Consider the following 26115-nt stretch of genomic DNA (forward strand, 5'->3'; position numbering starts at 1 on the left):
GATGTGAATATTTCAAAAACATTTGCTCTGGTGGCCAGGTTGGATCAGTGGGTAGAGCAGGCACACATACTTTAAGGTTTATGCCTTGATGCAGAGGTCCAGGGTTCAAATCTGACCTGTGACAATTTCCTGCATGTCTTCCCCCTTTCTCACCTAGCTGTCCTGTCCTGTCAATTAAAGGCAGAAAAGCCCCAAAAAACAATCAAAAAAATAAAAACATTTGCACTGCATTGTGTAGTGCAACATAGCTGAAATATTAATTGCATAGCAGGTCCACGCAAATTGAAGGTAATATATAATGCAAGAGGCTGAGTATCAAACTATATTTATTGCATACAGAATAAGGACAACAAATGTACAAATCAAAAAAACAAAGGGGGGCAGGGATCTGCTAATGTCACCCTGCAAATCTAACTTTTTTTTTTTTTTTTTTTTTTTTTTTTTTTAAATGAAGGTGGACATTCTTTTAAAGCAAAATTTCTACCAACACACAATAGTCAAACAAACTAAGCATCTGTTTGGATAGAGTTTGGACAAACATTCAAATTGGCAACACAGCATTGACTCCATATTAGTTTATACATTGACTGAAATATATAATCTTAGATGAAACACTAAATTTCTGGATTGGTAAAAGTAAATTATTTTAGTCCTGAAAAGGTGGAAATAAATCAATGTACACATCGGGAGAACTGGTGTCCTGCTGTGTGACAACAAAGACCACTGTTACAGGCAGTAAACCTTTACATCTACATATTATATATTAACCAAACCTTTATTAAAGAACACTTCATTTAGCTTTTTGGTGCAGAAACATTACTGTACTTATTTACCATTGAGTCGAGGGTGAGAGTATTGAGGTAAACCATCCATATGGATCTTTCTCAGCACAAGCATTTTTTTTTCCTTGGGCATGGACATTATTTTGAATTCTCCTTAGAAAAAGAACACTAAAAAAGGTTTATCACATGAGAAATATAACTCAATGTCTTTCCCCATCTACAGAAAGAAACCACAGGCTCCCATCTAGCAGTTTTCCTCCATAGCAATCCTATTAAGTACATGAATTTAAAACCGTTGAGCCCACCCTGAAATCTTTGCTGGAACAATCTGGAAAACTTAAAAAAAATAAAAAATAAAATGAAAAAAAGAAGGGGGATTTTGGCATGTAGTTCAGCTTGTTTTAAGAGACATGCATGAGGCCATTTCAACATCAAAAGAAAGCAGTGGGTTTTTTCATTACAAGCCATATCTGATCTGAGACATGTCCCTGCCTTGGACAATTTCAAATCATCCATTTATGTGAATAAAACACTTTTAAAAAAAATTACCCTGCATCTCAAAGTTAAGATTTTGGCACTAACAAAAAACCTCCTGCTTTCTTTTACAATGTGAACAGCCTGACCAAGCACAGTGAAGAAAAAAAAAAAAATTTTTAAGTGAAAACCAACATGAAAATAATGACGTGGACGTTCTTCCAAGAGTCCACATCCGACTTAAGAACAGACCCCTCCCGTCTGTTGTTGAAATACATCAATTGTGTCCTCATCCTCCATCTCGAGCTGTAATAACCAAAACAAAACAAATTATTCTAGAGCAAACGTGTAGTGATCCTCAGAAGTAGAGTTGGGTATCGAACCCTCAGTACTTTTTGGTACCGACAGAAATGGGTCTTGCAACGAGCATTAAAATGTCACATAAACTGCATTAAAAGGTCTAGTTAGATTAGCAAGTTTGTGTTATTATTCTCTGCTCCATCCACTGTAGTTCCATATTTAAAATTTTTTTTTTTTAGACCAATACATTTGGGTAACTTCTTTGATGGCCGCTTGTATTTGTTTTTACATTATTTTACCTTTGTCTACTGTTTAATTGAAAAAAAAGAGTTTGTAAAAAAACAAACATGTTTATCCTCACAGTAAGGTATTGAACTTAAGTACGGCTTTGCTCGCAGTACCGAAACTCTGGTATCATACTGGTAATAGCATGGACACATTTAAAATGCTACCCGACCCTAAATGGAAGCACTTGGTTTTATGTATTTTCACCTTGATCCAATAAAGACTCCATCTTTTTGACACATAAAAATTTGCCCAGATACCGCAGATAACTAATAAAGTGGGTTGTGGTTATTTTCTAATTTCACCATTGTACAAAATCTGTTAGAATATTGCTTTCTTTGTGCAACTAAAACACTTGATCAATTTCAAAATGATTACCGCAAACGCACCAAGAAGTGAGGCCGTTTTAACAGTGGCAAATTGTCCTTCATCGTCACAACATGTGACAGCTAACATTTAGACATTGCAAAGATAAATACTGCACAATTGCACAAATATTAATATTAAAAATCAAGGCTGGAGGATTCATTCTCAACTCCCAGGGGTCGTATCCATTCAGTGATTATGCAAGTTAAGAAGGAATAACAAAATGATACTGGCTACTGAATTAATGTATACTCTACAAAACAAGAACACTTCATTATTTCCAGTTTGAATAATGTCACGTTACAGTTCTACTCTCCTCAGCTTAACAAAAGTAACAGCATACACACTAGACAAAATTGGACAGTGTATAAAAGGCCACCGACATGACACTTGTGCTCTGGTGCATTTACCCATTTGTGCTTCAAAAAAAAAAAAAAAATTCTAATAAAAAACATGTGAACTGTAAAAAAATAAAAAATAATAATGATCATTTCCATGACTACTTGAGCTTTTAGTAATAGCTTGCTACATTTGATTTTTTTTTTGTATAGTCCCGTTTTCACCAACCTGTGCAGGTGTATCCGTTTCATTAATTGGCTGTCCATCAAACCTAAACCTTATCTGACGAATTGACAATCCCTGTAACAGAAATAGCACATTAGTTAGATGATGCCTACAGTTAGTTAACAAAACAGTATACAGATGTTTTATTAATTTGTTCTAGTGTTAGTATATTTAGTAATAAAGTCAGAAGTCTATTGTTACCACAACGTTTATGTTTTAGTCTTTAAGAATGAACTTACCTGTCTTTCGCAGTATGCCTTCATTAGTTTACTGAGCGGAGTATGCCTTTTGATTTTGAACTGTACAACTGACCCATCCTGACCAGCTACCTTGAGGTTAATGTGGTCGTTCTCCGTCTTCACTCCCTCCTGCAACGAAAACACTCGTCAGCAACAACAACCTACCTGCGTTATGGTGACGTTATTCTTATCTGCGACTAAAGCATTATAAAAGATGGGACTGTTGCAAGTACATGGTGGCATAAATTAATTCAATTGTAGGTTGTACAAATAAGGTGGCCAAAGATGTGAGGACACACCACAGACTGTACAAATTAGGACACAGCTTGTGCAGGACATAGACTGCTCCATGAAAGACCTGCTCCCACAGTGGTGATGCGATTAAATGCTCTTTTTTTCTACTGACAAGAATGATATCGACTCCTACATGCTGATCTTTTGTTTTCCCCGACATTCAAAGTGCGACTACTGAATCCCACTGGCCCCATTGCACGCACATAATGTTACACAGCTAAGACGAAAAACGAACCAGATGGTAGTGTATTGGTTAATGTAATGCTCAAAAAAAAAATGTCTTCCGTGAAGATAGCACAGTGTCCTCTTCCTGTTTAACATCTGACAAGATAAGCTTGGTCCCAGGGGAAGGCTTCACCATCCAAACAACGCACTCACTCATTTCGGTTCTCCCCTTCGTTAGCGTAGCATGCTAACGTTAGTCCATGTTCAAATTGGCGCAGAAAGCCACGAATGAAAAACAAATCATTCATTTCACTGGCAACCTCTGATGCCGACGTTGACAAACATTAATTTAACAGTAAGCCAATGAGTAGCTTGTGGTAGCCGGTGTTGATATGGTGGGACACCGCAAACAAAAATGTGCGCCTACAGCTACAAGATCCGCAAATTTGTCAACCTTTGTTTTCTCCGTCGAACCCGCTCAAATGCGGCATCTGTAGCCTGGAAGCAGAGCTAGCTTAGCTAGCTGAATGTGCTAACGTTAACTTGCAACTGGCATAATAATAATTAGCAGCAAACCTGGACGAGTTTTCCCTTCGAAGAAACAGGTTACTGACCTTTGGCTTTTCTTCAGACATTGTGGTACTTTCCCGAGGATTGATTAATAAGGCAGAGATGGACTACTGTTAACGGAGAAGCGGGTTATCAGTTCCTCCGGCTCTTTCGTTTGTGCAGGAGCGCGCACTGAAATTTAAAATGTGATTCGACTAAAAGGGTCACGTGCTCCACTTTTCCTCGGGGCCGCGGATACGTGAGCGCGCAAGCTAATTTGCGCATTCCCGCGAGATAGGTAAAACAAAGGGCCCCTCTGCAAAGCCAGCACTTTAGTTCAGGCCAGGGGCTATCAGAGCAAAGCATTGAACTTAAGATCCAAATAGTTAATCGATTAAACTCAATTTCAGCTCAAGTCAGAAACCCAACTAACCAACCAGAAATATCATGGTAATCATTTTTTCTTATAGTTTTTGAAAGCAGACCATCTAAAATAGGTGCCACAAACCGGGCCACACGGCCATGACGAAAGAGGGAAATGAACACAACAATACGATTTAACAAATGTTTTATTAGTTTAAATCATAAAGTAAAAATAAACTTTAACAGTGGGATATGTGATCAGTGAGTTCATTAGTGTGAGTGGGTGCATGAGTGAAAGAATGTATATTTGCAGTGTTGTATGGTGCAGCGAAACAAACCTAACAGCAACCAAGGCCAGGATGGTGCGTCAGAGAGGAGAGGGTACAACTGAACCCAAGCGGCTTTTAAAAGTTCAGCAGCCCACAGAGCCCAGGTGCTGCCAGTTTAACTAATGAGCCCAGGAGCTTCCACTCTACTGACCCTCTGCCCATGTCCACCTGCAGTAGGCCTACCAACAAGGAAAGCAGCCACACAAACAAAGTAACAGGCAGACATGGCAGAGAGGGTCGTCACATAGGGTCAACATTCCACATATTGAATAAAAATGGTCTCAGATAATAAACATTTCTTATTCATAGGTTAATACCTAAATCAACTCTCAAAAATAGTCATGTCAAATATTTTTTTTTGAATTTAGCATTGTTACAACTAGTCCCTGAGTTGTTTACATAGACTTGGTTCAAATGATAATTTATAGTCTCTTACAACATACATACATTTCATACATACATACAATTCTGGATGATGATTCACGGTGTGATCTCACAGGTTTGTAGTCTTTACAAGACAGTATGTATTAGTCCTATCTGTTTTTCCACAATCATTAAAGGGCAAATTGTTCTCAGGAATGACAATATGTTTGCTACAGATGAAAGAATGTCATATTTTAGGATGTGTGAACAGGGCAGACAAATATTTCCACAAGTGGGGCATGTGTATTTCCTTAACAAAGTGGCACACAGATGACATTGATTTCCACAAAGGATTTGCGGTTCCATAATTTCTCTCAGAACTGATTAACTGATTCTTTTGACCCCTCTTATTTTGTGGATTAGTAAAATGGCGAATTTGTGAACATTCTTATTCATTTAATTTTGTGTAATGGTCACCATTTGTTTCTAACAAAAGCTGCACAATAATCAAATCCCTCACATGTAGTTCAAGAACACACATTTCTTTTATCCAAAAAAGTTCTGAAACAAATTCTGATTCTGATATTTATTCACAAATACAATCGCAAAACAGTGTCAAATGAATTACATGTTATCAAATTATTTTTTATATAAAAATAAATGTACTTTAGACATGAATGACGATCAGTAAAATAGTGGTTAATCTGGTATAATAGCTGTGTACAATGTGTATAAAATATGAATCATTAGATGAAGAGACAATGTTTGAAATATACTGCACACTCAAAATGATTTTGATTATATGGCAAACACTGAAATCAGATCCGATAATCACAGTTTCTCATATGCTATGTATCTCTATGTTACTGGCATCAATATAATCCTTTAAAGGTTTTTTTTTTTTTAAGGAATCATCGCTGAGATTCTTCTCAGTGATCATCCATACGAGCGTATGGATTATCCTTTGCCATACCTGAAAAGAACAATAGAGAACAAATCATTTAACCCATTGTACGGCTACAAGCATATCACTGGATTAGGAATATAATATCCAATATCTAGAAGTGTTTCAGTGGTTGCATACAATTTAAAATGGTGGGTTAAAACCGAATAACATGTTTCTAAAATCCTTGTCTTTCAAAAATGATTGAAGTTAAAAATGTTGCAATCTAGTGTATCAGGTATGCAGTGTCATTTTAGTACAGTAGATGGCGCTACTGGATCAAATGTGTTTTAGAGCTTCTTTCTCTTGGTTTATGAATGCCTTCTTTATGTTGTTCCCTTGTTTCATCTGGACAGATTTCATCTTATCTCTCCCATACCCCATTATGCATTCATTTTGCAACTGTTTTATCACTGTGCATGTAAACAGAGCTTTGTGAAAACAAGCATTATCGATATTCCAAATTTACATTTATTAACCCACTCAAACCACACAAAATAGAAATTAGCCTCACCATATTTCTGCCTGATTTCATCATGTCTCAGCTGCATTTCTGTTCTCCTGTACGGGAAGAAACATAGACAAATTGTTGGACAACAGAGAACACTGGACGCACTCACGCCTACAGTGTTCCAAATCTCACTGAAGGATCAACACTAGGACTTTTGTATTATGCTGATGCAATATAACACATTTTCTGCCACTTAAAATACATTATGCACCATTTTTAAAAAGGCAAGAAAGTTTTGCCTCTTTTACCATATTAACTTATTTATCAACATGCTGATGTCAGCAATATGTGGTGTAGGAAAGACTCCCTCTTATGTTAGTTGATGGTTATTGTTGACAGTACCAAAAACTAATAGGTTGTTTTTTTTTATTTTTCTATCTGAAAATATTAAATTAGTTTTTTTCAGATACCCTCCTTAACAGCCATTTACTTTGCTTTCTGACGACTCTTTCTGGCCCGGGTTTGTCGCTCCACCTTTGCATCTTCTTTCTTGTTCCTAGAATATAAGAATGTGTAAAATAAATATAGAAAGGCTTACATTGCAATATAAATGACAATAGTGAGATAGAAGTCTGATGTGCTTTGCTTTTATCCTAATACAGAAAGTAACAGTCAGATTATTAGATCTAATAATCTGACAATATAAACAGTATCAGTCTCCTCCTCATCCAAAAGCCATTATCAAATAAATATGTTTTTATAAGAGGCCATGTCAGCCTGTCTTAATAGAAAAATCTAAGTTATTTTCAGAGCTAAGCTGCATTTACAAGGCAGGCTTTTGGAGACGGCGGTATCAGCCTGGCGGCGCAGAAAAACAAGCCATTGTGTTCCCTGTCCTCCTCCTTCCACGTTAAACCAGATTTCACAGCCAACACTTCATGTGACTTAACCCTTACCCAAATCTTTCACACTTGCAGCAGCAAAAGCAGCAAACAAGAATGGTGATGATGATGATGCCACCCAGCACTGACATAGTGATGATCAAAATCTGGAAGTTTACTGGAAACAGAGAGAAGGGATACACTGGAAATCACTCACTGATGAGCCATGTATCATATTATAAAGCCTATTAAATAGACACCACTGCCCCTTTTAGACTTTAGTTAGTTGGTGGTTGGGTTGGTGTAGTAGATCAAGACATTTAGCCAGTTAGAAGTTGGTTAATGGTTCTTCTGTGGAGAAAAAGCACCATAATGAGTAATTATTCAGTCAAGTAATAGACAGTCACATCTTATCACTATTAGTAAACTAAGATTTATCTGAAGAAAGTACTGTACTAGGGCTGATCATTGTTTCTATTGATTGATTATTTGTTTGACTTTTAAAATGTCAGAAAATAGTGATAAATGCCCATCACAAATTCCTAAAGCACACTTTACTAAAAAAATAGCAAACCATCACAACCAAGAAGCTGTAACTTGAGAATGTTTGGCAAAAAGACTCAAACAACAAATTGATTGGGAAAATAGTGGCCATTACATTTTTGCAGGATATAGCCTACCCAGATTTGGCATCATTTAGTCACTCTTACCCCAACACAACCCCCATCGTGCGTCATTCAAAGGACAGACGCTGCTGGGGGGCAAGATGTTCCTCACTGGGTAGTCCACGCATTGTTTGGTTGGCGCGCACCACAAACACTGCAACAAAAACAGCAACAAATATTGTGCTTAGTCGTTGCCGGGTTGGTTCAGTGGGTAGAGCAGGCGCACATATATTTAGAGGTTTATGCCTCGACGCAGGGGTCCAGGGTTCGACTCCGACCTTTGACAATTTCCTGCATGTCTCTCCTTTCTCACTTGTCCTGTCCATTAAAGGCGGAAAGCCCCCCAAAAAAATAAATCTTAAAAAAATAAATAAAACTGTGCTTAGTATCGTATCTTTGGTATTTAGGCTACATCATTAACAATACTGAAGACAGTTATTTGTATTTGGCTGGAGATTAAGAGACTTACTGTCACATTCTGCAGGCATTCAGCACAACTGGTGTTGGATCTCAAGGCACAAGGAGCTGAAAAAGGGATACGTTACAGTGTGTTATATTGTAGCTTGTAGGGCATGCTGACCCTCCTTTGCTGTGTAGGTTCAAGCTGTTGTTTAAATGTACAAGAATAGAAATGCAATAAAATCTTACTGGAGGTTTAATTTTCTGCCCACAGTGACAAATCATCAACAGTGTTAACAGTGATTCACACATTCAGACTCACTTTGCAAAAGGAAAACTAGGGTCAAGTTTCCGTTTGAGCCTTGCATGAATTGACATGATTATCCGCTCTTATGATCAGTGAAAATCCATTTTTTGCTGTCATGTGACCACCTCCTGACCTAACTCTTGCAAAACAAAGCACAACAGCTACAGCTGAAAGGGAGAAAAAAACACACACACACACACACACACACACACACACACACACACACACACACACACACTTACTCGGAGCCGGAGAAGTAGTCGGTGTCTGCGCCCCTGCGGATATAATAACACCGTAGAAAATCAAGGCAAAAACAAAGGCTGAAGATCTGAACTGTCCGGACATTGTGAGACGAGTGAAAGCCATCGACTGTATGGAAACAGAAGTAACGTTTCTGAGGAGTCAAACTGGAGGGTGGACCTCATAAAGAGCTGACGTCATGAACTCCTGACGCTGGTGTCATAAAACAGCTGCAGAGTGAAACATCTTTACCGACAATAATAATGATGCCAGAACACGTACACAGAGTATATGTCCGTTTCTTCCTGTTGTATCTTGCTAGCAATAATAAAAACCGTCCAAAGAAACAATAAAGTCTGTTCTACTTTCCAACAAGGCATCCTTTTTCAATAGCCTAATTTATGCTGTAACTAATGACTTCAATTAGTATTATTATTATTATCCGTTAAAGCCATTAAAGCCATAACAACACCGTTTGGGTTGCCATGTTGTGAAAAAATCTCTTGTATCCTCCTTCAGCATGACACATTGCTTTGTCTTTTTGGTTTCAGCTGCAGATCATCTGCACTACAATTTATTTATAAACAACTTATTAATATTCACTACAAACATTTACGGACATGTTTTAAAAGCTCTTATTAGTGGCTTCATACCATGTGTTATTTTAGATCACCTTTGCTGACAGCAATTTGAAATAGAGAAACCTGACCTTTTTTGTGACAGCAGAATCGATTGGAAAGCTACCCTTTATAAATGAAATAGTTAAATAAATAAATAAACTTTATAGAAGGTGCCTGTTCATAAAATGTAGGTAGGCCTACCTGGTAGCTTTTCTTCCTTTCTTTACAACTTTGCTCCACATTAATCCAAATTATTTTAGTTTATGATAAAAAACAAAAGATTGCTCAGTTGGTAAGCGCCAACTGGTTTACTCCTCGACGCAGCGGGCCTGGGTTCGACTCTGACCTGCGGCCCTTTGCTGCATGTCATTCCCCCTCTCTCTCTCCTTTCATGTCTTCAGCTGTCCTGTCAAATAAAGGCCTAAAATGCCCAACAAATAATCTTAAAAAAAAAAGAAAAAAAATAGCTAATTGACTAGAAAAGAGACACAATATTCAATTTCCAGTTCTTTTCATGCGCTTTCTACATGTTCATAAGCCATGTAGAATCCTAAAGGAAATATATCAACTTTTATCACAGTATTTATTACAATTTACTGTAACCACATACCAGTTCAGTTCTCCACAGACTGATTTACCAGTACAGTTTATAATATTTATAATTATAATATACGCCATATTATCAACACAGGCCCAAGCCCCTGCTCATCTGCTGTGTTTTTATTTACTCTGATTAGAACCTCTGCTTAAGTCTAATGCCTCAGAGTTGTAATTCTGAGTCAGTGATATCCAAAACTTCTGACAACTACGATACCTTCCTCTTGGCAAAAGGAGCTACAGAACAACTGACTGCTGGTAACATGCAAGCAACACCATCACTGGCAGCTACAGTTACATAAAATCCAATCTCAACACTAATGGAATCATTTCAGCCAATGCAATGTTTGTATAATAATAATAATAATAATAATAATAATACATAGACATCACCAAGGTAAAATAAAGGGAGGTTTTCCTGTTCCTCATACATAAATGAATGCAGCATGATGATGGGCAGAGCTAGGGTGGAGATAACATGAGGTCATCAAACTATTTGTACTAATAAGAATGCTAAAGATACAATTCTGAAGTGTGTGTGAATTTATCTTTTGAGCTGCTGTAACAAAGGAATTTCCCCAGTGTGGGATTAATAAAGTATCTTATCTTATATTGTCCAACCCTAACAGGTGAAAGCACAGACTGTACACGCCCATACAGTTCTGAGCAGAGGTCTATATGAGTTAATGTCATTGTTCATTTATACACTTTTTGTTCTCCATTTTATACACAAAACACATTGAGATCCACAGAGTTGGCAGACACATGTACTGTTCTTACCATGTTGTCCTCTGCAAGACATGGCAATTAGACAGTAATAACAAACACAAAATAGCTTTTTCAAATACAATAATTTATTAAAGCATCTTTAAATTCTAATATAAAACATTTTCTGAATTTTCTTCTTCAAAACAATCAGAAATCTCAGAAATACAGTCATCGTCAATGGCAAGTTCAGTCTCTGGTGTGGCCGCCGGCAGCTGACCAGATCGCCTAAGTGAGTATACGATTGGAGAGCGATGGAAGACAGTGATGCAATGTGAGGTAAATACTAAGCTCATTATGTTTGGATCATACACTTTTCATGAACTATAATGTAAGTTAACTGGCATACTGTAAGCATCCTTTGTGTTCATTTACATTGAAAGAGAGAAAATATGTAAAATCAATAAAAGGAATTGAGCACGTTGGGTGTCGACTCAAGGGCAACACACTTAGGTTATTTTATGTTGACACAAGCTCAGAAACAGGGCACAAAACGGCAAAAATAATTGCAAGTTATGTTATGTCCCTGAATGCACACAAAAACAGAAAAACGAAAGTACTAGGGCAACTGCATCAATACATTTCCAGCACGCTGTTCACCTCGCTCAGTCTGCCTATTCTCACAATCAATTGATACTTCCATAAATAAATACCCCACCCTCACATGGCATTTGACATCACTGAAAAAACAGTTACACAATCTTTAGACACAGCCATACTGAACAAGCGATCAGTTTCAGCTACATACCCTCAAGTCAATACACAAAATACACTTGTTCTAGGAGAGAAACACAAATAGTTTGACTGACTTAATAATCCTGCCTTTTGAGAAAATCCTTGACTGCAGTGGTTATAGATGTTGCATCTCCACTGATGCAGTGGTCATTCATGTTGAATTTTCTGTTTTTTTAAAGATAGGGATGTGCTTTTGTAGCACATTACCAGTGGAAGCCATAACTACAAAGATACTTGACACCCCAAGATATACATCCCATTCCTGAAAGGCCGCATCAGCGCTGAATCTTTTAGTCCAGAACAGCTAAAATAAAAACTTAAATAAGGCAAGATGAGGGAGATAATCTCCCTGGGACAGTTACATTACACATTCACCTGAGGGAATCTCCATTCAGGAGAACATTCATTACAATGAGGCGAAATATCTGTAGAAAAAACACTTGAATAAAAGGTGACATCTCAGTCAGTTTACCACTGCAACACATTCTTTTATCTAGTTTGGATATTTTTAGAAAATTTACACTCAGGGTCCTAATTCAGATGTTGAATGCATGTCTATAATGAAATGTGAGACATAGGGGTTTGGTTATCTTGGATATTTAAAAAAACAAAATCCACAAAGAGACACCTGAAATACATTTCAAGCAAGATGTGAGAAATGACCAGTGTAACTTATAAGAGCAAGTATCATGTTTGGAGACTGCATGGAGGGGAGCAACAGTCAGGATGACTGTAAAGCTTAAAATGGTGCAGATGCTTGAATGTTTCCACTTTTGCCATTTTTTGTGTCTGTATAGAAATTAATCTTTCTGGATGGAATTTGTCTGTGTTGCTATGTAGCCATAAGCTCTAAAACACAATCTCTGTGGAGGTGATTTGCTCCTTTTGCCATCTCTTCATCTTCTCCCCATGCTTACAGTACATTTTGAGTCCTGTATGTCAATCACCTGATCCAGTTGGTTCCATAACTGGACACAGACTTCACACTGCAGCGCTTCTTCACAATCATGTTTATGTAGGCTTTCATGATCTTTGTGATCTCTCCAACCTGCCAATGTACAGATGAAACACATAGTCAGCAGAGAAGAGAAGCAAATTCTGGAACCATGTGTTCTCTTACAAACACACACAATCTAATATATATGGGAAGGATTGCATACTTGTGGTGTTTCAAACAGCATTTCTCTCTCATCCACAGTGATCTTGTAGGTGCAGGGCTGTGGAGCACCAAAGAAAATAATGTGCTCATATTGGAAGGTCTCCAGAGGCTTTGGCTCTCCTCTCTTGTAGACAGACACATTTTCAGCGCTCACACTCAACCAGAGATCATGAGGGAAACCTCCTTCTTTGCACTAGAAAGACCCAAACATAGGAAGTTATAAACATCATCCAATGTGTGCAGTGGGCTGGGCCAATACCGACCTTATTGAGCGGGTTGTGTATCAATCAAAGACACATAAACTTACCTCGACATCAAACAGCGTGGATCCATATCCAGGCCACTCCTTGATGATGGTCATGTATTTGAGCATAGCCTGGTGCTGGTCCAGACCAGTGAGGCGGGACCACTTCTCCCCGATGCTCGCCCTGGTGGCAGACGTCTCCTCCTTTATCCACATCTCCAACATCTGCTCCTCCTCCATGCGCTGCTTCTTCATTGAGCCCGTCTTCAACCCCCGCCGCAGGGTCCCGTCCAGGAAGCTAGTCCTCCGACGCTCCAGAGTTTGGCCTGACCCCGAGGCGCCACCCACCTTGGTGAACTGGAGGATGCGATTGCGTAGGCGGCCCACGGGATAGACGTTTTCCAGGCTCCAGGTGACTCTCGCTTTGTCTCCAAACAGAAACTGCAGGCGTAGAGCAGCCAGGTGCTGCAGGGTCTCCTCACGGGCAGGAAAGTGGCCCCGGGTCAAACTCTCATGGGCCTGAAGGAACAGCAAAATAGTTCTCATTCACCATTAGCACCAACTTGTGATTTTAAAGACTCTCAATAAGTATAACAGGATGAGTAAAACACACCTGCTCAAACATGAACGCAAACTCCACTCCTTCTTTAGGCATGCTCTCCACATCCAGGAAGCAGTAGAGTTTAAAATAGAGTTTCCATTGGCCTTCATCCTCAGCTTCCTCACTGCCAGCAAGTCTGGTGGGAAAGACACAAACCTGTCACTTACATATCTATATTTGGTCCTTTCTTGACATTAGGTATCCTAAGTAACAGGACCCTGAATTTATAATAATATTATTACTTATAACACGTGATCACGTGTAACATACCTTTCAAATTTAGCCAACACATCAGCCACAAGAACCCTGCTTTCCACAGCTCTGTCAATAGTGTTGTTGTGTTCAAATAGTGCAAACATGTTCCTGCTGTCCTCCATAGCCAGACCTCGGATTAGCTTCTCCACCACCTGGACAAAGCAAGCCAAGATAACAACGTAGTATGTATCAGTACGGCTCCTTCGCTTGCCTTGTTAGAAAACTAAAATATCTGTATCAGAGTTTGTGTAAACTAATCACAGATATCTTGCAAGTGGAACATTTAAAACAGCCTGCATAGCAATGACTAGAGCTTGCTTACCTCTCCAGCGGTGGTGTGTGAGTTAATGGAGATTTTGCAGGAGCCTCCTCCATGGCAGTACACTGTGGTGGTCATTTCCTGTCTGGTAAGCAGTGCCACAATTTCCTCTTGAGAGGGAACAAACTCTCTGTTCTTGGTCTTCTTCAGAGACTCACCAATGAAATGGGCAAACATTTCAATCTCTGTACCAGGGAACAGCTCCTTAATCCTGAAAACATGCAAAGATGCAAAGACAGTGAACTAACAGTGTCAACTCGTCATCATCTGTGACCATGGATTGTTATGAATTATTGCGCGTGTCCAGAAATACACTGCACCTTTTAAGGTGAAACTTGAGGTAGCGTAGGATGCCTCGGCTGGGCAGGAAGGTGCAGCACATACAGGTCAGGAGATGCCAGTGGGCGCGATTGGCAGGACTGTTTGGGTGTGGGACATGATTGGTTTGTTTGATCAGCTGACAGTAAACCTCATCTCTTAACGGCCTCAAGTCTTGACAGGTCTGAAGGATTCCCTGGATGATCGGGACAGGGTCTGACACGGCCTCCATCTCCTGCAGTGAGTTGAAAATCTTCACCGCCTCATCCTGCAGGCTGGTATAACCCTTTTCCTTTTGCACTGGGACAGAAGGACAGAGAGAGGATTTAAATTCAGGCCAAACCATGACAATTATTGTTAACTACAACTATTTTAACTAGTTTCTGTTTCTGTAATTATATCAGATTGCTTGAAATTTTTCTAAATTCTTCTAACACTGATAGAGTTGCCAGTGTCTGGGAGGCTATTCATTTAAAGTTGCAGCCTTCTTCTACACACCCAACCATGCAAATAGAACATTTTGCACATTTTGTCAGGATCAACAGAAGTCAATAGCTTGCAAACAGCAGCTGCAGCCACAACACTCACAGTGGACGCTGACATCTCCATAGGGCAGAGGTAGAAGAGGGGAGTGCAAAGGATGCTGGGTATATCTCAGGATGGGGTTCCTCCAGTATGTCTGCTCCACAGCCTCCACGTTCAAACTGCTCTCCTGGACAGACAGAAAACTGGTTCAGCGATCTTAAAGTAAAGTGATCACGAATTATCAACAAAGTAGAGCATTCTAAAATAAGCGGAAGTTTGTATTTAAGTGAGGTAACCAAGTCAGTTTAGTAAATATAACAGAGTAAAGCTATGAAAGAGCTATATGTGAAGAAAAAAAGGTAAAGATAAGTGTTTTGAAGCAGGCAAAGCCAAGACTTAGAGAAGATCACGGCACACACTCAGTGAGTAGTACCTCACTTTACTACATTGTGTGTCCCTGCCAAAGGTTTGCATGACTGAAAAGAATTGGAGTTAAAATAATATCAAGATGTTAATGAAATGCTATGCAAAATTACTATTATTAATTAACTAATTATTATTAGCACATTAAGTGAAACACATAAAGTCAGACAATGCAAACAGACTAGCAGTTATTCGCATGACATTAGTAACTTTACTACAACAAAGGGAGAAACGGCCAAATGAATCCTTTAATACCTTGATGTCCCTGATGAGTTGTTGTGTTGGCGTTTCAATGGGAACTTTGCTGTCTATTGCTCCCTGTATGGCATTCGCCCACCGCATGGCTTCATTCAACATTTTGGTGTAAAGACGGTAAGAGTGTTTACGTCCATGGATGATTATATTCCAGTAACCTGGGTGAACAAGACAGAAAGTAATAAGATGTTAAATGACTCCCTGGGAGAGCTTAATACAATTTAACAAATCAGACACATTTCCCTAAAAATGCTCAAACCTGAAAAATTAGCAGAGAAACCTTGAGGTAAGTATATTCCTGTTGCTCAAGATGACTGAGAATAATGTGGACCATAAACTGACCAGTATCCTTGAAGACCTTCTCATCTGGCTGGACCACAGAGCAGAGGCTGTTGAGGACCAGAGTTCCCAGTTTGGAAGTGCTGCGCTCCGACGACTTGTAATAATCCAGAGAGGTAGTGGTGAGAACAAACCAGCGCTTCTTCAGCTTCAGAGAAGTGCTTTTGGCTCCAGACTTCATCTCTTTATGTAGCCAGCCTGAAGGAGGATACACATTATTGTTAATGCTTTTTAATATTTCCTTCTTTCAAACAAATTCAACACATTTCATTCATTGTATTTTCAGTGCAGAATCTCATTAGCCACTTATGGCGCTAACCTGAGGTATCCCACTGCAAACATCAATACATGAATCAACTCTCAAATCGTAAAAATCCCAGAGTGTGTGTCTCAACTGACTGACCTCTGACTAAGAACTCCTGTCCATCAACCTTGCAGTCTCCCTTGGATTTCTGCAGCAGGCCGATCCAGTGGTGCATCTCCTCAGGTGTGTCTGTGTTGCAGTGGATCACCCGGTTAGCCGTGATGATCACAAACGAGTTCGGTCTGCGGAACAGAACACATGAAAAGAGAACATGTGTTGTTATACAATGTACATGCTGTCATACCACTTAGACTGCAGTTTAAGAACATATTTTAGGATTACTGGTCGTTCCTTACCTATCGGGGTTGTCTGATGCACAAACCGAATCAATCAAGCCCACATCTAGTGTGCCCTGGACAGAAAAGAGGGGTGAATTTAAATGATTATTAGCTGTTTGCCCATTTATAAATATTTTCCTTGGTGGGTTTTCTTCAAGGGACACTCAAGTGCTGGAGTTGTAGAATAAGTTTTATTACATTTCCACAATTCATACCAAGCTAACTTACCCTGATACAGTAAACACTGTATTTGATCAGGGTGACCTAATGGCCTGATGTGGTTTAAGGCGACTACCATGTAATATAACCTGTGTATAAGAAACGATTTTCAAACAGCTTGGTGTCACTACAGATAAAAACAAAGCTGGTTGAAAATCAGCAAAGTTTCCCTTAACAAAGTCGTTTGAAGGGAAGTAAATGGGTGTTTATACTATGTTAGTTATACTGTACATATTTGTCATCTTATTTCTATGTTATGTGGCTTGCATGATTGTCTTTCCATCATTTTGTTATTGTCCATAAACATCCATAAAAATGAACAATGATACACCAGTGTGCGCATTCTGCTTCCTCAGCTTAAATAACTATATGACCCAAATCTGGACCGTCATACTTTAGCTGATTCAGTAACACGCTTCATCATTACGGCTGAAAAATGTATTTGAGGCTGGGGCCCCGGCAGTAGAGAGGTAAAACAGCACTAACCACTGCATTCTTTGGGTTGGCCTGTTCATGGTGCATCTCCATGAGCTGCTCCGGGCTGACGCTGTGGACCCGACTCAGCACATTGAACCAACCACTGAATGGGGTCAGAGGGAATTCAGAAAGTAAAAGTCAGCTAACATATAATTGAAAATTACAACTTCCACTGGCAACCACAAGGGGGAACTTCATTTCCACACATCACTTTTACAGAGAGATGATGACAAAGTAAACACTGCCCAGTTCATTGATGATTCTATACAATCTATGGTTCTAATGTACCTGGCATCTTCTGGGGACTCTGCGTAGATGTGGTAGGTCCTCTCCTCAGTCACAATATTCAGTGCATTTTCCTTCTCATGATTGTCCACTATCTCCCTACAGAAAGACCCAGAGTAGACCAAACCTTAGTGAACCATATATTGTTCCATTTCTTGGGAGTAATAATAATTAGACCCCCAAAATAAGTGAACAAATGAAAGAAAATTAAGATTTTTAACCCCATTGACTAAAACAGGGTTGTCTTACTTGGCTGTGCGGATATCGATGGTTCCTTTCAGCTTCTCTTCACTGTCGCTTTCAAAGTACATGAGCTTTGACTCCCGCAGAACAAACCAGCGCATCTTCCAGTTGCGCCGAGACAAGGTGGACATCCCTCCTCCTTTCTTGTAAAGCCAACCGGATTTGAGGGAGTCCTGCTTGGCCCGAAACCACATGAAGGTCTCGTCCTTTAGGACACACCAGCGACGACGCCACGGGATCATCAGACCACCTGAAAGAGGGAAAGGTGCAGAGAGCAGAGGGAGAAAGAAAGGATGTTGATGTTAATTCATTAATGTTTCATGTAAAATTTTAATATGATGGGAGAAGTAAACACCTTAAAACAGCCTAAACACCCCCCACCACACAGACATTCACACACATACATGTGCATCCTTTGGAAACGAAACACACAATACTCGCAAAACAACAAAAAAAATTAACTACATTAAAGAAAGATATACTGTAATAGAGGACGCTATAAGTACTTGAACATAAAAAAAAGACAGCAAACAAGCAAGAAACAACGAAAGCATGTTTGACATTTCTAAAACTGATGAAACAACCAGACAAGCTGTGTTCAGCTGTGCAGAAATCATCTGCATGCCTGCTGGGCAGTGATTTGGTAAAGCTACTCACTCTTCATGTAGAGGTAGCCGTGGAAGTATGGAGGCCCACTGCCATTCAGCAGATTAACTCTCCCATTGGAAACTTCCTCATCTGTGTCCACATAGCCATCATTGTCCTCATCGCTGTCAATGAACTGAAACACAAACACCAGCATTTATGACGATAGATGTCCTCCATGAAAAGACCTTGTCCTTCACGAGCAATTTATAGAAATGTAAATGTTTAAATTATTTAATATAAATTCAGGAGGAACTGTTTTTCTTTTTCTGAAGACTGCAGGCAGTCAGAGTCTTCATTTTGCAATTTCAGAACTAGAACCAGTGCCCAAAATCTGTCTGACCTTGTTGTGAGTCACTATGTCGTCAATCAACCTTGCCATAAAACTGGCAAATACAGTACACACCCACTTGTACATACGCACACACACTCCCCTCTTTCCCTTTGACATTTTGCTGATCTGACAGTTTTAGGTCTGAGCTCTCTGCTTGACTTGCAGTATATCTGGGAATAGATTCACATGCTCATCAGCAGAGCAAAAACAAATAACTGCAACAGTGTTTCACTGTGATTTTAAAATGAGGATAGCCTTTTGATATGAGGATGAGTATTCAGGCTCGCACATGTGCACACAGAATTTTGGGTATATAGTTTAGGTGTTGAGTCATGGGGGAAAATAATATACCCAGAGGAAAGATAGGTGTGTGTCAGTGTATGTGAATAATGGCTTAAGTTAGAATGGGAAATGCAACAATTCCAGTTTTGGGTTTAATTTGAGGGCAAAACATACTTTAAAGGAACACGCCGACTTATTGGGAATTTAGCTTGTTCACCGTAACCCCCAGAGTTAGACAAGTCGATACATACCCTTCTCATCTCCGTGCATGCTGTAATGCTGTCTGACGGCTCCAGCGGCATCAGGCCAGCACAGAACATGCAGGTGAATGGTTCCAGTAATCCTACTGCTCCGAATAAGTGACAAAATAACACCAACATGTTCCTATTTACATGTTGTGATTTGTATAGTCAAATCCCATACCAAAAAACAACGTAACATGAGACACAGCCACCTTCTATCCCTAAACAAACCGGGAACTATATTCTTAGGCGGAAGAATATAGTACTTTGGTGGAGTGATATGCTCGCAGCAAGCCTGTCTGAGAATATAGTTCCCGGTTTGTTTACTGTTAGAAGATGGCTGTGTCTCATGTTACGTTGTTTTTTGTACACACTGTGACTATACAAATCACAACATGGAAATAGGAACATGTTGGCGTTATTTTGTTATTTTTGTCACAATTTGGAGCAGTAGGATTACTGGAACCATTCACCTGCAGGATCTGTGCTAGGCTAAACTAATGCTGGAGCCGTCAGGCAGCGTTACAGCACGCACGGAGATGAGAAGGGTATGTATGGACTTGTCTAACTCTGGGGGTTACGGTGAATAAGCTAAAGTATCAATAAGTCGGCGTGTTCCTTTAAAAATACATAATATTTTGGTTCAACTGCAACCGAACTGTCCCTTGTTTTTGGTGAACAATGATTCTTCAAATGATTACCCATCTGGATGAGATCTGTAGCATTTGACAGAAATGACTCTGAGCCTGTTAGTTCTCACCGAGTCTGAGCTGCCTCTGAAGGAGTCCAGGCTGTTTTGGGTGCAGGAGGATTTTCGCAACACCTCCTCATCTGTGATATGGCCGTCGTTGATGCTAGCACCTGAGCTCCCATGAGCCTCCTCAAACTCCTCCTGGTCGTAGTCCGACTCTGTGTCTGGCTGGTTTGAGTTTGGAGGCTCCTCTCTGACAGGCTCGAAGTCGGACCCCCTGCTGGCTCTCTGGCACGGCCGCCTTTCTCCATTAGTGACTAGAGAAAGAGGTCTGGAGGTTGGGGAGTCTGTGAGAGCAGGGGCATGACTCAGCCCGTTGGGGGTACGTGGGGAGAGCTTTGCCGGTGCAGGACAGGAGGCAGAGGAAGGGGTGGCAACTAGTCCTTCTGCAAAGGCAGGCGGAGGAGGGGGAATACTTTGGAATACTTCTTTGTCCAGAGGAACCGCAGCCGGAGGAGGGAAGTCAGGCAAAGGAACGCACTCATCCTCAGCGTGGAAACCCTCGTCTACCTCCTCTTCAGCCAGAGGGGCTATAGAGTCAGTCGGGTCGTGGAGGTTCTCCTCACTCGAGAGCGATGGCTCTAAACCACCAAAGTCCAAGAGCTCCAGAAACTCAGTAGCCACGCGGGAAGCTTCCTTCTCCAGTCTGTAGATCTCAGCGTCTCTCATCTGCCGCAGCTCCTCGTGGGAGACGTCTCCAAGAAGGGACACGCCATCTTCCTGCTGCTTCTGCAGGCGCTCGATCTCCCTCTCCAGCCGCAGGATCTCCTCCATCTGACGGCTCTCCTCCTCAGAGGTGTGACTGTGGGACAAAGTCTGGGACAGCTCCTTCTGTAGACAGGACAAGGAAAGAGGAAGAGACATTATACTTGGCATACTTTATGCCACCACATTTACACCTCATATTGTGTTTTGTTATGTGAATAACAGTTTTTGTTAAGGAATTACCTTCTGACAAACACCATTTACCAGCAAGTTCCTAAAAAACGAAATAAAAATAATTTGGGATGACAAATGTGCACATGAAGGAACTATCCAAGTAATCTGATTTTAATAAATGCATCTTCAACATATCACAAAGAGTGAATGACTCTACCTTTTCTCATCTGCTTTAGCTGCCATTTTCTGCCCTTCCTCTTTCTCCTTCATCAGTCTCAGCTCCTCCCTCCTCTTCATCTCCTCGTCCATGAGCCTCTGTCTCTCCTCTTCCTCCCTCTTTCTCTTTTCCTCCTCCTCCTGTTGTCTCCTCTCCTCCTCCAGTCTCCTCATCTCCTCCTCTACTCTCCTCCTCTCCTCTTTCTCTTCTCTCCTCTTCCTCTCCTCCTCCTCCTCTCGTTTCTGTTTGTCCTCTTTGAGCTGGCGGAGGAGGGATCGGGCCAGCTGGCCTCTGTGATGTTTCTGCAGGATGATAGTGGCAAAGCGCAGGCGCAGGAAGACGCGTCTCCAAAAGTGAGCGCGGTAGTTCTTCTGGATGGTGACGACGCTGGACTGAACCCTCTTATACTGTTTCCTGATGAGAAAATCAAACACACACCTTTCGAATCAAGCACGGCCCCATATTTAATCTAATGTTGTGTCACCACAAACATATCTGTGACGTTGGAAAGCACTGCATAATCTCTCTCAGTTTAAATAAACACAGTGGTAGGAAAGCCTGTGCATTGTGAACTTTGCAATGTTTAGAGTCTGATGAGCTTGTGCTGTTTCATTGTGGCCGTGTGGGCTGCTGTGCTTAGCCCTGTGACTAAGCCCCATCACCCACACACTGTGCATGCATTGAATACACACACATATAAACAGCGTGCACACACAAATACATGTGACTTGATGAAAGGACCACACACACACTGCTCTGACCCTTAGCCTGGCGTAGTCTCCACAGTAATCACTCCGTGGCCTATGACTGGTCTCAGGACAGAGATAATGTTACATATAATAATACAAAGGCTTTACTTGTGTCTTTAGGGAACTTCCCTTGCCTCTGTCTTTAGTATGAGCAGCTCTGAAGTGAAAGGGAACTCACAACCTGAACACTGTCATCAGTCCCATTATACTCTCCCAATGGAGCCTTTCAGAGGACTGTATATGCTCTTATACAGTATGTTGTAGCACGCAAGTGCAATTACGTCCCCAAGGGTGTCTGCATGTGCAGATTTTGAAACCACCATAGTGATGGATGTCCTCCTGTCTGATAGGCAGAGTGGAGAGGTGGAAAACATGCTGCTCAGGCTGAAAAGACTGGGATTTATTCAGCGAATAAAAACAACATTGACTGTACTGCTGATTGTGTACCAATAAATAAAAAGATGCTCACAGATAACTATGTATGTCCAAGGGTGGTTCAACTAAGGGGCATTACCTGTACATCACTCCATATCCTACTGTCTTTCCAATATATATCAGTCCAAGTACATTGCAACATGCAGAGTAGATAAACCATAACATCCAGTTTCTCCCTTTTTCCACCTTAAGTTCCTTTAAGGTTATTAAAATCATCTTATTCCTCACTGTCTGAACTATAAATCAAATATTCCATCCCAAGACTATGTTTTTTTTTTATGGCTGCCTCATTTCATCATATTATTCTAGATGTCTTGTACATCATTCTATGCACATTTCCCCAACTGTGAAAGAACCAAAGAAACCTGCACACTCTCGGTCACTTGTACTCACTTTATTAATACCGTTTTTTCCCCCAGACATTCAAAATAAAAATGTACCTTATACATTTTACCAGATGAGGGTCTGAGGACTGAAACACTAATAATAAAGTGAGACCAAGTGATCCACAGTCTTTCTCAATCAGATTGTATGAGTCCACACAGCTGTCTACACGTAAGACTTTCTGGAGTGCAGAAACTTAGTAGTAGTAGTGAATTTTCTCCAAAATTCTGCATGACATATTTGATATCAGTGACAACTCTGGGATCTTGACTAGACTTTTTTTTTTTTTTTTAAAGTTCTGTGGATTTGAGAAATGTACAGCATACCAGCGAGTCCAAGTTTTATGAGATGAGACATAAACCCAGATAACACACACACACGCACACACAAAGGTAAACGTGTGCAAAGGCTTGTAACTGCACCCCCCTCCCCCCTCCCCACCTCCCCTCTGAAAACCACACACACAGGCTGTGCACCTCTCTTACAAAACAAACACTGACAACTGTCGCTGCCACTCAGCCCTCCACCCCTCCTCCACACTCCACCACTCACCTTGCCACATAGCTGAGGATGTGGGCGCGGATAACCATGCCAGCCCTGCGCCGCACCTCTTCCCTCTGCTTCTCCAGCCTTTGCTCCAGGGCCTCCTTCAAGAACACCTGCGGGACGAGTAGCGCCACGGCCGAAAGGGAGTGACAGAGACAGAGAGACACAGACAGGGAGGTTGGGGAGGGAAGAAAACAGGATGGGTTAGTTCCTCTTCTTGGTGAGGCTGCAAAAGAGGGCCAACCGAAATGTAAAGGGCCCCTGTTGTCTGTTGGCAGTACCCTGTGCCCACTGCAGAGGAAGCTGTGGTGCAGTTGAGGCTAGCAGGCTAGCTGCTCTCCCTGACTGCAGAGCAGATCAGAGGGGAAAACTGGCACAGGGAGAGCAGTGTTGCTGCTAATGCCGCTGCTGCAGAGCCTCATTGTGTTCAGGCGTCCTTCCTGAGCATTTTCCTGCTGCTGCTACCACTGCGTTTGTAGCTCGACTGACGTGCAGAGGAAGAAAGGCACAGAGAGGGAGGGGAGAGGGAGGGGAGAGGTAGGGAGAGGAGGGATAGAGGGATGAGGGGGAGGGATGGTGGCTGGTGTCCAGATAGAAAGCCACACCCCTCCTTGCTCTTATGAAGAAAGGAGAAAGAGTTTAGTTAACCCTTTTCTCACCCCCGAAGACTTTTTTCAAAGTTGGCTCCGTCTCTGAGGGACATTTGACAACCTACAGCTACTCCTAGACTAAAACACTTACAAGGAATGAACACCGAACTGAAACACGACATTATGAAACATAATCAGATTTTGTCTGTCTGACCATGTAAGCAGCAGCATATCTGGGTTTATGTGATAATGCAATATCTGTTGCTAGTCTGGAGGATCAACTGCTTCTATAAAGGGGGGGCCGTGTGTGTGTTTGTGTCCCAGATGTTCTACTAATCAAAGGATCCTACAGCTGCCCCTGCCTGCCTCTGTAAAATCTGTGAGAGGAGGAAGCTTCCTCTTCATCCACATCCTTCCCTTGTCTGTAAAAAAAAATGTCTCGCAAACACCCCCCCCCCCCCCCCCCCCACCACACACACACACACACACACACACACACACACACACACACACACACACACACACACACACACAATTCAGGCAACTTCACCCAAGCCCCTAATTCTGGGCAACACACTTCCTCTGCACACAATCAGCACGTATATAATTACACACAGATTGTTTCTTCAAAGGAAATGTAGGCCCCTTCTGTCTTTCAGCCCCCTTTCCCACAACCCACACTAAATTTCCCTGAGCCCAAAAATATTACGCTGCCATCAAAAACACAATCATGTGGACGAAATGACACAGACTCAGTCTTAAATTTCAAAAATTAGACTCTTTCTCCTTTTTTTTATATAGAGTGTAAAGCGGAGCAGTCATAAGAGCAGAGGCAGCCAAAGGTCAAAGTGCTGACCCTGGATGCATAATGAAGTTTAACCCATACCCACACAAAGGAAAAAAAGATTTTTTTTCTCTGAAGTCTGTAATACACAGTGACTCCAGACATTCATACTGTGTGCATGTGTGAGAACTTTAATATAGATAGGCATTTGCACATTAGTGGTTATGCACCGGTTATATACTTATACAGAACCAACACATCAAACATGTTTGGTCTTTATGTATATTTTAGCATGTGTGCAGCCAAATGGGGTATTGCAACAAAACTGTCTAACAAATTTGAAACGTCTCAGTGATTTAACGGCTACGGAGAACCACAACTTAGAACAGGAAGTAACAGTGGGACTGATTTCAAGAAAGCCTATGAAACCGTTTTAATTATATCCTTTTTCTGCACTGCAGAGGCCATCTATCTATGCTGAGTTCAACATGACACAATGAGGTTTTGCTCTCCAGATCAAACAAGTCATTAAAGGTTAATGATTCAACGGGAGTGCAGAGAAAAAGAAAGGGCTTTACTTAAGGGAGTTGATGATTGTTTGAAATAAAGAGACAGAGAGAAAAAGAGAGAATGAGGGAAAAGATGTGCTGTGTTGCAACAGATGGAGATCATAACGCTATGATTACTTTTCTAAAAGATGTATGACTTTCCCCTAACCTCTGCAATGCTTCATCACTGCCTCCAAATCACAGCAATTTAGTTTATTAAATCAACAGCTCAACGAGTGTCAAGAGGCTAACACTTTTCCAGCTACATTAAGGCTGCCTCAGGATTAGTGTAAGCCCCTGCGCTGGGTTAGAGTAACAGTTGTTGGTGTCAGTTTTTTTTATTTTTTTTTTAGGAGTAGCCATGTTACTCTGTGGTTGTCGGCAGGAGAGCAGAATATTGACAACAACTGGCAAGAAAAATCTTTGGGGCTGAGTCACAGTTGGGGCCGTCCAAGCCGTGGCACACATTAACAGCTTGGGAATGAAGGCAGTTCGACTTCTTGAAAAATAATGAGTCCCAGAAGACACCACATTGAACCAATATGCTATCAGGATTTTCTGCATGAAATTGTCCGTATCCCATACATTTTATTAATGCTTAAAAACTGTGATTTCTGACTTGTTGAACATGTTTTGAAAAGCATGTAGGAGACTGACTTGTGTACTGCAGAGTCTGTCTTACAGGAAAACATATCTGTGTGTGTTTGCACGTGTGTTAATCACATTGTTGGGCCAAATATCTGTTCACA

At 40.9% G+C, this 26115-nt stretch overlaps 3 protein-coding genes across 3 annotated transcripts in view; all 3 read right to left on the reverse strand.

The window, feature by feature from the left end:
- Nucleotides 1–427: 427 nt before the first annotated feature.
- On the reverse strand, nt 428–4229 carry sumo3b (small ubiquitin like modifier 3b). The gene is made up of 4 exons (XM_028590656.1): nt 4084–4229; nt 3011–3139; nt 2775–2846; nt 428–1562 (listed from the first exon to the last, which is right to left on the reverse strand). The coding sequence occupies exons 1-4, from the start codon at nt 4102–4104 to the stop codon at nt 1497–1499; spliced, it is 288 nt and encodes a 95-aa protein (XP_028446457.1). The 5' UTR covers nt 4105–4229; the 3' UTR covers nt 428–1496.
- A 1699-nt stretch (nt 4230–5928) lies between these two features.
- pttg1ipb (PTTG1 interacting protein b) lies at nt 5929–9167 on the reverse strand. The gene is made up of 7 exons (XM_028590654.1): nt 8962–9167; nt 8483–8538; nt 8059–8167; nt 7424–7526; nt 6958–7023; nt 6531–6577; nt 5929–6046 (listed from the first exon to the last, which is right to left on the reverse strand). Exons 1-7 carry the CDS (start codon nt 9083–9085, stop codon nt 6003–6005), a joined length of 549 nt encoding a protein of 182 aa, XP_028446455.1. The 5' UTR covers nt 9086–9167; the 3' UTR covers nt 5929–6002.
- A 1841-nt stretch (nt 9168–11008) lies between these two features.
- myo10l3 (myosin X, like 3) overlaps nt 11009–26115 on the reverse strand; it is a 56266-nt gene continuing 41159 nt past the window's right edge. The window contains exons 22-41 of the mRNA XM_028591214.1: nt 23451–23557; nt 21331–21744; nt 21183–21213; nt 20244–21065; nt 18638–18761; nt 17987–18230; nt 17741–17836; nt 17462–17555; nt 16775–16830; nt 16518–16660; nt 16118–16312; nt 15776–15933; nt 15161–15284; nt 14575–14872; nt 14258–14465; nt 13951–14087; nt 13693–13816; nt 13143–13598; nt 12837–13028; nt 11009–12724 (exon numbers count right to left, since the gene is read on the reverse strand). Coding sequence (XP_028447015.1) covers nt 12620–12724; nt 12837–13028; nt 13143–13598; nt 13693–13816; nt 13951–14087; nt 14258–14465; nt 14575–14872; nt 15161–15284; nt 15776–15933; nt 16118–16312; nt 16518–16660; nt 16775–16830; nt 17462–17555; nt 17741–17836; nt 17987–18230; nt 18638–18761; nt 20244–21065; nt 21183–21213; nt 21331–21744; nt 23451–23557 — 4128 coding nt within the window. The 3' untranslated portion in view covers nt 11009–12619. The remainder of the gene's footprint in view (nt 12725–12836; nt 13029–13142; nt 13599–13692; nt 13817–13950; nt 14088–14257; nt 14466–14574; nt 14873–15160; nt 15285–15775; nt 15934–16117; nt 16313–16517; nt 16661–16774; nt 16831–17461; nt 17556–17740; nt 17837–17986; nt 18231–18637; nt 18762–20243; nt 21066–21182; nt 21214–21330; nt 21745–23450; nt 23558–26115) is intronic.

Source organism: Perca flavescens, chromosome 11, assembly GCF_004354835.1.
Source record: "Perca flavescens isolate YP-PL-M2 chromosome 11, PFLA_1.0, whole genome shotgun sequence".
Classification (NCBI taxonomy): domain Eukaryota; kingdom Metazoa; phylum Chordata; class Actinopteri; order Perciformes; family Percidae; genus Perca; species Perca flavescens.